Source organism: Rhinatrema bivittatum, chromosome 6 (genome assembly GCF_901001135.1).
Source record: "Rhinatrema bivittatum chromosome 6, aRhiBiv1.1, whole genome shotgun sequence".
Classification (NCBI taxonomy): domain Eukaryota; kingdom Metazoa; phylum Chordata; class Amphibia; order Gymnophiona; family Rhinatrematidae; genus Rhinatrema; species Rhinatrema bivittatum.
The window spans coordinates 248,241,200-248,256,718 of record NC_042620.1 but is presented as its reverse complement, the minus strand read 5'-3'; the positions used below and the strand labels follow the sequence as shown (position 1 = coordinate 248,256,718).

Genomic DNA, 15,519 nt, shown 5'->3' with positions numbered 1-15,519 from the left:
GGATTGGAGTGCTGTTATCAGATGATGCAAGATGAATTAAGAACATTTCCTGGTCAAAACTAGGAGAAGTAAATTGTCATTCCCCTGAAGCAGGACAAGAGGTCCTGCTTCAGGGGAATGACTTGATGATTGCTATCAGCATCGCATCATCTCGAACGGCTATTTCAGTGTAAAGACCTTTCTTTACGCCGTGTCAGGACTTTAACGTTTTGGAACCTTGATGCTTCTGTGACGCTAAGTATTACATTTTAAATCAAGCCTTTGGGATGGTGACTGAAAAACGTTTTCGTCTTATCATTATGTAGGATGCATAGTCCATTTGGAGGATTTGAAATTTATCATCATTATGTGACGTTGGTTTTTATGGAAAATAGAAAATATATAAAAAAAAAATATGGACAAAATGGAAATGTTATCTAAATAAAAGTAATGTGACCCAATATCACAAACGAGTCTGTTATAAATTCTGACTCGAGATTTGAGGGTCCGACAAACTTTGTTGGCAGTAGGGTGTGTTATAAACAAATACCAGTACACTGCTGCTCATATTTTGTTTACAAATTAGTGTACTGGATTACACATTTGGTGTTGGTGGGTTTTTTGTGTTAGAAAGTATGACAGTTTCATTTTTTTTTGCTCCTGAACAATTAAGGGCATATTTGGATTCCAAGAGGCCCCTAGCATTTTCTTCAGTTTAATCTAGTGTATTATTGGTACTGGTTTATTAACGTCTGTAACATGCTATGCTAGCTTTTGTATATTTTTTTCTTTTTTCTCTTTTCTCACTCTTCTTTTTATTTCTGGTTCTTCTTCCACTGCTGAAATTTGTATTAATGGATGAAGATATGATTGTTTGTTTTTCCTCTGTTGAATTTTTTTCTTTATTAATTTATTTCCTTATTTATAACCATGTATTCCTTTGTAAAGATCTTCATACATAGTGAAATATATATAAGTAAAAAAAAAAAAAAAAAGACAGGATGCACTGATTTACTGCTCTTGAAGCCTGTCATAAGAAAATGTAAATATCGGTGGAGAATGGAAACTTGTAGGTGAATATAAGAACATGTCATACTGGGTCAGACCAAGGGTCCATCAGCCCAGCATCCTGTTTCCAACAGTGGCCAATCCAGGCCATAAGAACCTGGCAATTACCCAAAAACTAAGTCTATTCCATGCTATTGTTGCTAGTAATAGCAGTGGCTATTTTCTAAGTTAACTTAATTAATAGCAGGTATGGACTTCTTCTCCAAGAACTTATCCAATCCTTTTTTAAACACAGCTATACTAACTGCACTAACCACTTCCTCTGGCAACAAATTCCAGAGTTTAATTGTGCGTTGAGTGAAGAAGAACTTTCTCTGATTAGTTTTAAATGTGCCCCATGCTAACTTCATGGAGTGCCCCCTAGTCTTTCTATTATCCGAAAGAGTAAAAGTAAATAGCTGATTCACATTAACCCGTTCTAGACCTCTCATGATTTTAAACACCTCTATCTGTTGCGTCCGTCGCTGCTCGACGCCCACACTCCGCCCTCTTTACCTCTGTGGTGACTCCCTCCGGGTCTGATGGACGGCTGGCTGCCGCGGCGTCTCCATGCCGTCTCCCTCTGGCATCCCCGGACTGGTTCGACGTTGCAGATCTGTCATGTTGCCTGATGACCTAGGGCACGCACGCGCATGCTCTGATTGAAGTACCAGCAAGGGCGCGAACCTCAGGAGCGTCCCCCTGAGATGATGTCATCTGCTTCCAATATTTAAAGGTCTCTAATTCACTATCTAACTGAGTTAGCAAGGGGATTGCTTCAGTTTTACTCCCAAGCTACTCTGCCTCCTCGGACTTACCAGAGGTACCCGCTCCTCGGGGGCCTCGCTCTTTTCTTTACTTTCAGATTACAGATAGGAACCGGTACTCGCTCCTCGAGGGCCCATGTTCCTGGACACTCTGAAGATTCTCTATTGCCTGGAAGCTATCGCTGCTACAAACAATTGTGAGTTACCATCGCTCTCTCAGAGCTTTCCCTGAAACCAGGTTCTCTCTCCTCGAGGGCCTAAACCTTTCCAGCTCCTGAGCTTCCTTGAGACCTTATGTGAGTTTTATCATCTAGTTCTGTTCACGAACCTTGTCTACCCTACCTACTCACTTTCTACAGTTTCTGAACAGCTCAGCCATCCTGGATCACGGTTCCGGTACCTGAGGGGACTACAGCCCTGCCGGGCATATCAGCTCACTTCTGCCACCTCTGGTGGTTTCCAAAAACCTGTTTAATAAAAGAACTAATGTGTGTCTGTCTCCATACTCAAGCCTAGCCAGTGGTCCCTCTCGGGATATCCTCGCGGGGGTGTGGTCATCTGCCACCGGCCCAGGGATTCACCACTACTATCTCAGATTCATATCAGATTGTTAACTCCTCATGGAGAACCCTAATATAACAGACTCTGATACACAAGATAGCTGACTCCTCCTTCTTAGGAGCCATTCATTGCTCCTCCCATTTAACGCCCAGCTTCTTAACAGATTCCATCAGATTGCTAACTCCTTGCATCAGTTTCCTAACACTATCATATCCCCCCTCAGCCATCTCTTCTCCAAGCTAAAAAGTCCTAACCTCTTTAGTCTTTCCTCATAGGGGAGCTGTTCCATTCCCTTTATCATTTTGGTTGCCCTTCTCTGTACCTTCTCCATCGCAATTATATCTTTTTTGAGATGCGGCGACCAGAATTGTACACTGTATTCGATGTGCGGTCTCACCATGGAGCGATACAGAGGCATGATGACATTTTCTGTTTTATTCTCCATTCCTTTTCTAATAATTCCCAACATTCTGTTTGCTTTCTTGACTGCCGCAGCACACTGAACCAATGACTTCAATGTGTTATCCACTATGATGCCCGGATCTCTTTCTTGGGTGGTAGCTCCTAATATGGAACCCAACATTGAGTAAGTATAGCATGGGTTATTTTTCCCTATATGCATCACCTTCCACTTATCCACATTAAATTTCATCTGCCATTTGGATGCCCAATTTTCCAATCTCCGAAGGTCCTCCTGCAATTCATCACAATCTGCTTGTGATTTAACTACTCTAAACAATTTTGTATCATCTGCAAATTTGATTATCTCACTCGTCGTATTTCTTTCCAGATCATTTATAAATATGTTAAAAAGTAAGGGTCCCAATACAGATCCCTGAGGCACTCCACTGCCCACTCCCTTCCACTGAGAAAATTGTCCATTTAATCCTACACTCTGTTTCCTGTCTTTTAGCCAGTTTGTAATCCATGAAAGGACATCGCCACCTATCCCATGACTCTTTACCTTTCCTAGAAGCCTTTCATGAGGAACTTTGTCAAACGCCTTCTGAAAATCCAAATATATCACATCTACCGGTTCACCTTTATCCACATGTTTATTAACCCTTTCAAAAAAGTGAAGCAGATTTGTGAGGCAAGCTTGCCTTGGGTAAAGCCATGCTGACTTTGTTCCATTAAACCATGTCTTTCTATATGTTCTGTGATTTTGATATTTAGAAACTTTCCACTATTTTTCCTGGCACTGAAGTCAGGCTAACCGGTCTGTAGTTTCCCGGATCGCCCCTGGAGCCCTTTTTAAATATTGGGGTTACATTAGCCACCCTCCAGTCTTCAGGTACAATGGATGATTTTAATGATAGGTTACAAATTTTTATTAATAGGGCTGAAATTTCATTTTTGAGTTCCTAACCAGACAGTGGTTGAAGGGAAAGCACATTTTTTTGAAAAAGATAAAAATATGATTGGAAAACTGATTTGGTAAATGAAGCTAAAATTAGGGATGTGAATCGTGTCCCCGATCGTTTTAACGATCGGATTCGGCTGGAGGGAGGAAAAAATCTGATCGGTAGAGATGTGAATCGGAATCAGTTCCGATTCCAATTCACATCGCTAATTTTTTTTTTTGTGAGGCCCAAGCCGATAAAAAAAAAAACCCCACCCCGACCCTTTAAAATTGACCCCTTAGCTTCCCCCACCCTCCTGAACCCCCCCAAAACTTTTTACAAATACCTGGTGATCTAGTGGAAGTCCCGGGAGCGACCTCCCATTCTCGGGCCGTCGGCTGCGCTAATAAAAATGGCGCCGATGGCCCTTTGCCCTTACCATGTGACAGGGTATCCGTGCCATTGGCCGGCCCCTGTCACATGGTAGGAGCACTGGATGGCTTCGTTTTCAGACCCCCGCCGGAAATTTCATTTTTCCTGCGTTTTGTTTTGTTTTTCCGTGGGTCCTGATTTATGTGTTAGTGTGCGTGCTAATGGGAGTTAGCGCACACTAACATTTTAAAGAGTGGAGGAGTAGCCTAGTGGTTAGAGCAGTGGACTCTGATCCAGGAGATCAGGGTTTGAGTCCTGCCATCACTCCTTGTGACCTTGGGCAAGTCACTTTACCCTCCATTGCCTCAGGTACAAACTTAGATTGTAAGCCCTCTGGGGATAGGGAAATATCTACAGTACCTGAATGTAATCCACTGTGAAACACTGCAAAAAGCAGAATATAAATCTAAATTAAAAAAAAAAAAGTTGACCCAGTCAATACTGCCAAAAGCTGTATTAGAATAGAAAATTTAGCAATCAAAAGCCTGACTAAAGAGACATGTTTAACTGCTTTTTGGAATTTCATAAAGTTTGATTCTATGTGGATATCTAGCGGGAGGACGTTTCAGAGGGCTGGGGCTTCATAACTGAATGAAGATTCTCTGGTAACCTCCGTAGCCTGATAACTGAAGGGGGAGGAAGATAAAGGAAACACTTTTGTGAGGAGTGCAAAGTAAGAGATGGAATATCAGTAATCAGGAATTTTGAAAGGTACAGAGGAAAACCAAGTGAAGGGTACAAAAGGTCAGATAAAGAATTTTAAACTTAATCTGACAGATGTCTGGCAATCAATGAAATATCTATACAATTGAGGTCACATGGTCAAATTTCTTTGTCATAAATGACCTTAGCAGCTGTATTTTGGAGAGTTGCGGCTGTTTGAGATGTGAGTTTTGAAGCTTAAGGAGAATAGAGTTACAGTATTCAATCCTAGAGATTACAATTGGATGGGTCAATAATTTCAAGTTGTGAGGCTCGAGCTTAAAAGTATAGCATCAGCTGTAAGTAAGCATGTGATACAGCATGGAATAAGTCATTGTAAGAAATTATGTAGTATTAATTTATACATTTATTTCTAAATTGATTTAGTCATAGATCATGACTTTTTTTTTTTTCCGCCTGCAGGGTATACAAGGAGAAGCTGAATTCCTGGTGAGTGTCTTTCTCTGTTACTGGCCTTCTGAATTGATCACAGGCTGCAGTAACAGAGCCTTTCACTTTCTATGACCTGTGCTTGGTATTATTCTCCAGTTTTGTTGTCACTGGGTTGAGCTGAGTGATTTCTCCATTAAGAAAATAAGAAATTGCCATGCTGGGTCAGACCAAGGGTCCATCAAACCCAGCATCCTGTTTCCAACAGAGGCCAAACCAGGCCACAAGAACCTGGCAATTACCCAGACACTAAGAAGATCCCATGCTACTGATGCAATTAATAGCAGTGGCTATTCCCTAAATAAACTTGATTAATAGCAATGAATGGACTTCTCCAAGATCTTATCCAAACCTTTTTTGAACCCAGCTACACTAACTGCACTAAACACATCCTTTGGCAACAAATTCCAGAGCTTTATTGTGCGTTGAGTGAGAAAGAATTTTCTCCGATTAGCCTTAAATGTGCTACTTGCTAATTCATGGAATGCTCCTACTCGTCCTATTATTTGAAAGTTAAAATAATCGATTCACATCTACTCGTTCAAGACCTCTCATGATCTTAAAGACCTCTATCATATCCCCCCTCAGCCGTCTCTTCTCCCAGCTGAACAGCCTTACCTCTTCAGTCTTTCCTCATAGGGGAGCTTTCCATCCCTTTTATCATTTTGGTTGCCCTTCTCTGTACCTTCTCCATCACAACTATATCTTTTTGAGATGTAGCAATCATTATTATTAGCGATATCAATCAGCCACACAGGTGGGTTATTCCATCCAATGATGTTGTCACAGAACATTTCCAGCAAAGCATAGAAAAGTCTAGAAGGCTTTTCTAGGCAGGTACAGGATTTCCAGCACAGTACCTTCGGTCCTTTTTTCATCTGCTAACCTAATTTGATGCATTTTCTCTGGTTATCTTTCTGTCGGGTTTTGTGGCAGCTTTTAATTTCATATTCATTGGCAGCTAAAGTGTTTTGGAGATTTTCCTTCTTGATCTCTGGTGTTTTCTTGACAATTCAGTGTCAAGCATTGTTCCTTCAAGATCTCATTTGGTTTTGCATCGTTGATTTTCCTTACCATGTCAGAAAAATAAGCCAGCAACTTCAAATGGTACCACATATATAATCAAACCTCATCCAAGATGGATCAGTCATCGTGGGGATAGCATTAGATGTTTGGGGCTAGAATGTATTTTCCAAAGTTATGCCATATACCCTAAGATGTCAACTAGGGCCATCACACTCTGAAGATTGAAGCTTTTAGACATCTTCGGATTGATGCAAAAATCCAATGCATCTTTATTGGCACCAAATGTATCTGTGTCAAAGGATATCAATCACAAATCTCACCCCACTATCACTGTACTCCAGTCACCCAATTCTATGTATCCACAATGAAAAACACAAATGGTTAAACTGGTCAACTTCCTTATGTCAAACTGCCAACATCCAAGTTTTATATGTGGGCCCCTTACTCTCAGAGTCTGTAAACAATTCAGACTCTAAACTGGTGTAGGGTCACTTTTACTTTATTATTTCAACAACCAATTCTTATGTCCATTTTTTTGTGTCCATTTTTTTATGTGCATTTTTTTCTTAAAACGAGACCATTTCTCTATTGCATCATAAATTATTGGTGCCACCTCCAAATTCAATGTCAACTTTGATTAAAGCTAATATATGTACAAAACGGGCCACAAAGCTTGAATACTCATCTACTAATTTCCCGACACGATCGTGTTTCGGACAGCGTCCTGCCTCAGGGGATTCACTGCAATTTCAGCACTCTTTCACATATATCCTCCGTGGTCTTCGCCAGTTAAAAGAAATAATAGAAGCCAGAAGTGGAAGTATTGAGACCATGGAGAGTATACGCGAAAGAGTGCTGAAATGAAGCTAAAAGTGGAAATCTTGAAGACCACTTGATAGTATTATTATATCACTTGTTTGTTTACATTTGTTACCAGACACTGGCCATTCACCCCACAAATACCAACTTGCAACCTTGGCAACACAAACAAGTAACTAAAGAGATAGCCAATGGGAATGCAGAACCATACCTCTAGGGGCCAATTGACATTTTTTAACTTATTGGTAACATTTCTAGTTAGTGCGCACAAACTATACTTAGTGCACACTAAGTCCGTAAATATATATATATATATATTTATGTAGTTAGTGCGCACTAAGTCCGTAAATAGGAAAACTTATAAATATGGGATACCATATGACCGTGTGCAGACATAGATAGTAGCATTGTTACCACCTGTGGAGGTTGGGAAACAGATCTAAATCATGTTGTATAGCATGAAAACATGAATGTAATTGAAACCACTAAAACTTTTGGGCGAGTGGTGTTATGGTTATGAGGTTTTGGAGTAGATTCTTGGATACTGCGGTGATGGCCACTCCCATGGGGAGGAGTCCCATGAGGAACCACAGTACTAGGCTAGACTCTATACACGCAGACACAGAGAAGTAGTATTTATTGTACAGCTTGATGGTACTGCCCAGGGGCGGGCAGCAGTGAAGGTAGCCCAGGGGTCTTCAGCAGAGGAGACCAGTCTCACACTCAAGTAGGTGATAGGCAGCACGGCGTAGCAGGAACAGGTCCCGGATGTAAACCCTGAGTGCTGAAGCTGAAGGTGAGATAGACTGAAAGTTTAGCACTCACTGAAGCAGAAGGCTTTATCATAGAAGGTCCTGGCAGGCAGAAGTTGTTCAGTGGCAGGCACCAGATTAGGGAAAGCAGGCCCTCGAGGAGCGAGTACCCGGTATCCCAAGATAGGTACCTGAAATAGAGCAGAAGGGCCCCCGAGGAACAGGTACCCAGGTTAGTGAAGAATACCCCGAAGGGCAGAGAGCTTCCTGCGGCAGCTGGGAAGCGGCAGAGCAGCTTAGACCGGAGGCAATCCAATCCTTGCTAACTGAGTATGTTAGCAAACGAAGGGCAGGCCAAATACCAGGATGTGATGATGTCACTCAGAGGGGATGCCTCCGAGGTTCCTGCCATGACATGGATATAGACGTGGTTGGCACGCGAGCATCCTAGGAGGCCCTCAGGAAAATCATGGCGAACATCATCGCCGTTGACGATCCAGGGATGCCGGAGAGAGCGGCATGAAGATGCGGCAGCAGCCATCTTCTCAAGGCTTGAGAGAAAAGGAAGAAAGGTGAGGCACAGAGGTCGAAGCCATTTGAGACCGGACGCAACAGTACTCCCCTTCAAAGGGTCCCCTCCAGACCCCCTACCTGGGTCTAGGTTTTTGAGGATGCGATTGATGAAATTGATGAAGCATCTCTTTGTCCATGATATTAGCCAATGGTTCCTAAGAGTTTTCTTCTGGTCCCTATCCCTCCCATGACAGGAGGTATTCCCAAACTCTGTATCTCTTTCTTACATCAAGGATGGCATCAACCTTATGTTTGATGTCTTCTTCTGCATCAACAGGACTAGGTTCAGGTGTCTTGGTGGAAAAACCAAGCGGTTTCAGCAGCGAAACATGGAATGCATTGTGAATCTTCATAACTGGAGGGAGTCTCAGACTATAGGTGAGTGAGCCCAACCGTCGGAGAATAGGAAAGGGTCCGACAAAGCGTGGAGCAAATCGAGTAGATGGACGCTTAAGTCTCAGATGTTTAGTTGAAAGCCAAACTTTATCTCCAGGCTGGAATTCAGTAGCCTTGCTTCGGTGAGCATCATAGCCTTTCTTTGCTCTTTGTCCTGCTTTTTGGAGCATCTCTTTAGTGTTTGGGTAATTTCCAGGTTCTTATGGCCTGGTTTTGGCCTCTGTTGGAAACAGGATGCTGGGCTTGATGGACCCTTGGTCTGACCTAGCATGGCAATTTCCTATGTTCTTATGTTCTTAGTGTTTCATGGTAATGATTCATAGTAGGGAGATGGGCATGTAGTAGTATGTCACAGAGATGGGACATCTTATAAAGAATTGGGGTGAAAGTGCAAACAGATTTGCATTCAGGAAATGACATTTTTTTGTGCCAAACCCAACAGAAGGGGCTTTCTGGAGTATGTCACAGAGGGAGGGTCTACAGTGAGAATAATACAGAGAGGAAGCTTGTAGAACTATGTAAGAGGAGGAGACCTGCAGAAAGGAGTCACAGCAGAGGTTCTAGGAGTGCATCAGAGTGAATTAAGTTTTTAAACTTTTATTCCCTGTTCCTAGTGAATAGTAAGGAACTGGCATCTGTGGGAAATATCCATTTATTTATTTATTTGTTTATTTAAAAAGACGTATTAATCACATAAGAAAATGCCATACTTTGTCAGACCAAGGGTCCATCAAGCCCAGCATCCTGTTTCCAACAGTGGCCAATCCAGGCCACAAGAACCTGGCAAGTACCCAAAAACTAAGTCTATTCCATGTAACCATTGCTAATGGCAGTGGCTATTCTCTAAGTGAACTTAATAGCAGGTAATGGACTTCTCCTCCAAGAACTTATCCAATCCTTTTTTAAACACAGCTATACTAACTGCACTTTCCTGATGCATATCTCTCAAGGCAATTTATAACAATTAAAGATAAAAATCTTCATACAGTAAAAACTTACACTTTCTTTATTCTTTAGGGCCCAAGAGGATCAAAAGGAGAGCCCGGGTACCCAGGCAATCCAGGAGAAAAGGTACTGTCAATGCAAGATTCAGAAGCGTGCCCTTATTCTTTCTTGACAACACCCCCTATTGCAACACCGTAGCTTCAGTAGCATCACTCTTGCACTGTAAATGCCATTTCTATTCCATTATAACTGTTGAAAATAAGAAAATGTTGCTCATCTGTGTTGAATTCTATCAATATCATATGCAGAGATCAGAGGAAAACACAGGAAGTGGCAAGTTTATGGTAAAAAGTCTGACATTAATTGGGCAAGATTCCTTGATGTTAGAGAGGGTTATAGATTCATTGAGCAGTTCAACTAAAAAGTAACAGTTGAGATATATTGGTAGAAAGAATGTGCAATATACTTTGATCCAAGAAGTGATTACTAGAAAAATAAATTAATTGATAAAGCTATGAGATAGTGTGAAGGCTAAGTAGCAGCAGCCAAAGCAGAGATTCCTGTTGGAATGCATTAAACAAGCATCTTGGTTCTAGTCTCATCCTCCACCTGTAAAGTAAAGGTCCTGGTCTCTGCCATTCTTCCAACAAAACCTGTAAAGGAGAAGTCCTCTGGAGAGGATTTCCTTCTTTCTGGGGGAGGACAGGGATCAGAGGGAGATCTATTAATGCCTCTTCTTCAGAGGTATTATCTGATCTATAGCCATACCACTGTGAGTTCTCTGAGTCTGACTGCCTGTGATCTGCCGGGGATGAGGACTTTCATGGTGCCTGACCCTCAGCCAAGGTCTCAGAGGGGGAATAATTGGCTGTTTTGGCCTGGCCCCTGAGTAACTTCAATGCTCCAGGAAGCTTCCTCCTCCAATGAGCTGGAGATCATCAACAGGGTGGCAGGCATCTATTCCCCCCCTGTAGCAGCAGTAATGAAGACACCTCACACAGGATTCATGGTGAAGCGTCTCTCCCAGGCTTTTGGGAAGGCTGCTCTTTTATTGTAAATGATCTCATAGCATTTCATATGATACATACGTCACATATTTTCCTGCTACAATGTTTTCCACCACAAGTGTTTATGCTGACCTTTTACTAAGTAGGCGCAAGTGGGCAGTAGGTGCAAGCGGTCAGTCTGCAGGCAGGGAGGGGGGAGGTCATTAGCTGGTCATTTGTACTAAACTATCTAGGTGTGAAACACCACATAAATGCAAGTAGGTCATGAGCTATTCTGGGGCTGCAGAAGCTTGCACTAGATGTTTCCTGCTGACTTCCTGTTAGCTGGAGGCTGTTCATATGCTGCGGTCAGAGTATGACATTTTCTTTACACTAAGCGTAGGTTTAGACATGGGACAGACGTTGGCCTTCTGACGTGGCGTGCCATCAGTCAGAGAAGCCAAACGCCCAACCCCCACACCCCCCCTCTCCCCCCAGGAATTGGCATTGGTTCCAGCATTGGTGCCTGGCCACTGGGCAGTTGAAGGGACTTGAGCAGTGACTCTTAAGATGATTGGTGCCAGTCCCGGTGCCCTTAATACCAAGGCACTGAAGCCTTCTCCAAGACTTGCTGGATATTCTTGTCCAACTGCACCTTAAAAATAGTTAATGCCAACACCAACTAGGGTGGCTATGGTTTATCAGTGGTGGTACAGGGACTTATGGAGGCTGAGGTGAAGCCCGAGTCTTTTGGGAGGATAAGCTTTCTTCATCATGGGACCACTTTGCGTACCCTGGACATCATGTGATGTCACCAGGCCCAGGACACATCTATCATGAGGATCAGTGATAGACATGACACTGGCGCACCGGAGGCATTCCGAAACTCATTGTTATAAATCTGCTGCTCGGAGTTAGCAATCTGTTATTGAGCTCCTCCTGTAGAGGGAAGAGTTAGCAATCAGTTATGGATTTCCTCCTGGAAAGGGAGGAGTTAACAATCTGTTATCAATCCCTGCTGCTAGGAGTAGCAATCTGTAGAAACTGCTCTCCAGGGGGCAGAGTTAGAATCTGTAATAAATCATCCCGCCATGGGGAGGCGTTGGCAATCTGTTATAAGTCCGCCAGGGAGTTAGCATTCGGTTATGGATCACCCTGCCAAGGGGAAGCGCTAACAATTGTAATACTCCGTAGGAGGAGTTAGTGTTCTGTAGTGGGTTGGCTTCCCTCAGAGTGGCAGTCGTATAATACTGCTCTAGGGGTATAAGGAATGAACACTTTAGGTAAATTGGTGAATCCCTGGGCCGATGGCAGATCAGCGCCCCCAAGAGGATATCCTGAGAGGGACCACCGGCTAGGTTGGAGTATGGAGACAAACACAGATAGTTCTTTATTAGACAGGAAGTAGAATCACCAGAGGTGGCAGAAGTGAGCTGATGTGCCCGGCAGGGCTGAAGTCCCTCAGATACTGGAATTGCGGTCTCTGGGTTGCTGAGCTGTAGAGAGAGACTATAGGTAGTGAGTAGACAGGGTATGCTGGATACATAACCAGTAGTAGATGATACACTCACAATTGTAGATATCTGTAATAGATTCTATGCAACAGAGAGTCTTCAGTATATTCAGGAACAGGAGCCGTAGGTGAGTGCTGGTTCCTATATGCAGTCTGGAATGATAACTCACAATATCTGTGTATGAGATGGCTTCTGGAATAGAAGAGAGACTTTGGAGGGTTTTAGGAACATAGGCCCTCATGGAGCGAGTAACGGTTCCTATATGCAATCTATAATAGTAATGCACAAGATATAGATATATGATAGCTTTTGATATAGAAGAGAGTTGAGAAGGGATTTAGGAACATGGGCCCTCATTGAGCGAGTACCGGTTCCCATCTGCAATAATGACTCACGATCTCCTTACCTGCGATAACGTCTTAGACAGAAGGGAGTCTTCGGAGATTAGGAACATAGGCCCTCTTGGAGCGAGTACCGGTTCCTATCTGTAATAGAACTCACTGTGTTCACATCTGCGATCGCTTCCAGATCCCATCTTAGCAATCTGAAATCAAAGAGAGAGAGGGGGCCCACGAGGAGTGGGGTACTCCTAGGTAAGGTGGTGGAGGCAGAGCAGCGGAGAAAGAATTCCCCTTGCTAACTCGATTCGTAGTTGCAAGCAAAGACCTTTTAAGGTAGAAGTGGATGACGTCACTACGGGGGGACGCCCCAAGGTTCGCGCTCTTGCCGGTACAAACTCTGGAGAGCGCGCGCGCGCCCTTACGTCATCAGGAACATGGCGGATCCGCAGCGTCAGGTGAGGAACAACAGTCAGATAATGTAGTGGAAAGGTAGGGTTGCATCCAGAAAGGCCACAGGAACTCAGGTATTTAGATTATTACAAAGCCTTGTAGAAACAAAATCTTGTAAATTCATCTTCATTAGATCAGGGGTAGGCAATTCTGGTTCTTGATGGCCCTCAACATGTGTTTTTTCAGGATAACCTTAATGAAAATGCATGAAATAATTTGCTTACCATTCAGGTAGCGTGCAAGCAACTCTATCTCATGCTTATTCATTAGAAGTATCCTGAAAAACCTGACCAGTTGGGTGCTCTCAAAGACCAAAGTTGACTACCCCTGCAGTAGATGGCAGTGTACAGAGGAGGAATCAACAAAAAGTGCCGTGAATACCTGACAAGCTGTCATATTTTATGACTGGCAGCTGGGATATATCCTTAACAGTGTGGAGAGGGATAAGTAGGCAGACTGGATGAGCTGATTGGTCTTTTCTGCCATCTTTTACTATGTTATGTGATGATATATGTGGCTATAAATATTGTTTTATGGAATGTAAATTTTAATATTGTGATTTTAACCTTTTAGGTACCAACGTTCCACAAATGGAACATTTTTTCATATACTTTTAAGTACTTGCAATTTTTTATACCATATTTATACCATATTTGGGTCTAGTTAACTAACATATGTAAAAAGGGGCATCAGGAAATAATTCCTTCAATGAGCAGGATCTAAAAGGTTAATGATGGTTTGTAACCCACTTTCATGTTTAATGTGAAAGACAGGAAATTAAGTTGTAATAAATAAATTATGGTTGATATAAGAATTTTTTTTCTTTTGTGTACAGGGTGAGCGGGGCATGATAGGGCCAGAGGTAAGTTATGTAAATAATTTGAGTTTATTGGATACATAAAGGATTTGAATTAGCATAAGTTAAAACTTGGGAACAATAGCACCAACTATCAAAGTTTCAAAAAGTAGCTGCTGTCCATTCATGCATTTTTCATATTAATTCGTACTTTAATTATCCTAAAAAAAAAAATATCTAAAGTGGAAAGCATATCTCACAATAACTTATCTCATTGCCTAGATCAGAAATGACTGGTTATTAAGGTTGCAAACTCTTAAGGAGTTTTCTTGGTAAATTTAAATAGCAATAGGGAAACAGCTTTGTTAGGTAGATATAATAACATTTTTTTCCAATTATATCTTTATTGCTTTTTAACAGCAGTAACAAGAGAATAGGAATTATCCTACATAATTCCAAAAATTAAATAAATACTAAACAGAAAAACCTAAAAGAAAAACAATACTTCATATATCTAGTCTTCATCATGAAGGGCTTTATAAGAAATAAATTCTAAGAAAATATCATATGATGATGAGAACAGGAAATTCAATAGTTATTAATACCTACCTTAATCTGTAAAGAAAAAAAAAAGTTCCTCTGTAAACATACATCCCCCTTGTCCTTCAAAAATCTCTTCAGATGTATGAGATCCCAAAATATAAACTTTTTTTCTCTGATAGGACAATAAACATTTGGATGGGAATTTGAGATAGAAGGTTGGCTCTTTGTTTCAATGCCAGGAATTGCTTCCTCCGACATTGAGTAATGTAAGAATCATCAGGGAATACTTGTAACTTTTGCTCACAAAATAGAAAATCTTTATTTAAAAAATATTTTTGAAATATTAAGTCTATCAGATTCCAAGCAAAAGGAGACAATAAGGGTTGCTTTACAAGCACTATCATCCATTACAGATTGTAAGAAAACAAATACTGTATATTTGAAACATCAGGAGAAATTTGATCTGTGCTGCCCTCTTATTTTTGTAATATAATATATTTTTGAAAGTAATGGAAACTTCTTTTGTAGTAGACCTAAAATTTCAATAGCATATTTTTTAAACCTCTCATTGGGAGATAGTAGCCTAGTCATTGGAAAATTGATAAAATGCAGATTCCTATTGTGCATTCCAGGATTTCGCATACTTCTTGCTGTCTTGTGGATTGACATAAGTGCACGCATTAGTTGATGTATATCACACATTGCTTGCCTTTGTGATATAGCTCTGAAAGGAGAATAACATGTCCCATGCAACCTATGATTAGACAAGCCCAGTGCTCCACCGGCTTGACAATATAAGCCATAAAGCATATGTGGCAAGATATGGCGGTTGCTTGACACATTTTTCCATAGAGTTCCTTATATAGCTGAATCCTTTCTTGTTGTGATTAATTTCTAATTTTCAGCTAATTTTTGGGTTTTGAACAGTGCTATTTTCAGATTCCTATTGTGTAGCATATTTTCTATATTCTCAATTTGATTATGCATAAACAGTATTTAATTTGGGAGATCCAGTCACCGATCTCTTGAGATTTCACCAAAGAAATGTCCATTGCCATTGCCCCCAAACAGGCCTTATGATCTTGAAATTTCTCAGA

The 15,519-nt window shown here is 41.6% G+C and overlaps 1 protein-coding gene across 1 annotated transcript in view; it reads left to right on the top strand.

Moving 5' to 3' along the window:
- The window catches only part of COL18A1 (collagen type XVIII alpha 1 chain), a 352,734-nt gene that overhangs the window by 202,700 nt on the left and 134,515 nt on the right, over window positions 1-15,519 (top strand). The window contains exons 22-24 of the mRNA XM_029606745.1: window positions 5,255-5,281; window positions 9,865-9,918; window positions 13,919-13,945. Coding sequence (XP_029462605.1) covers window positions 5,255-5,281; window positions 9,865-9,918; window positions 13,919-13,945 — 108 coding nt within the window. The remainder of the gene's footprint in view (window positions 1-5,254; window positions 5,282-9,864; window positions 9,919-13,918; window positions 13,946-15,519) is intronic.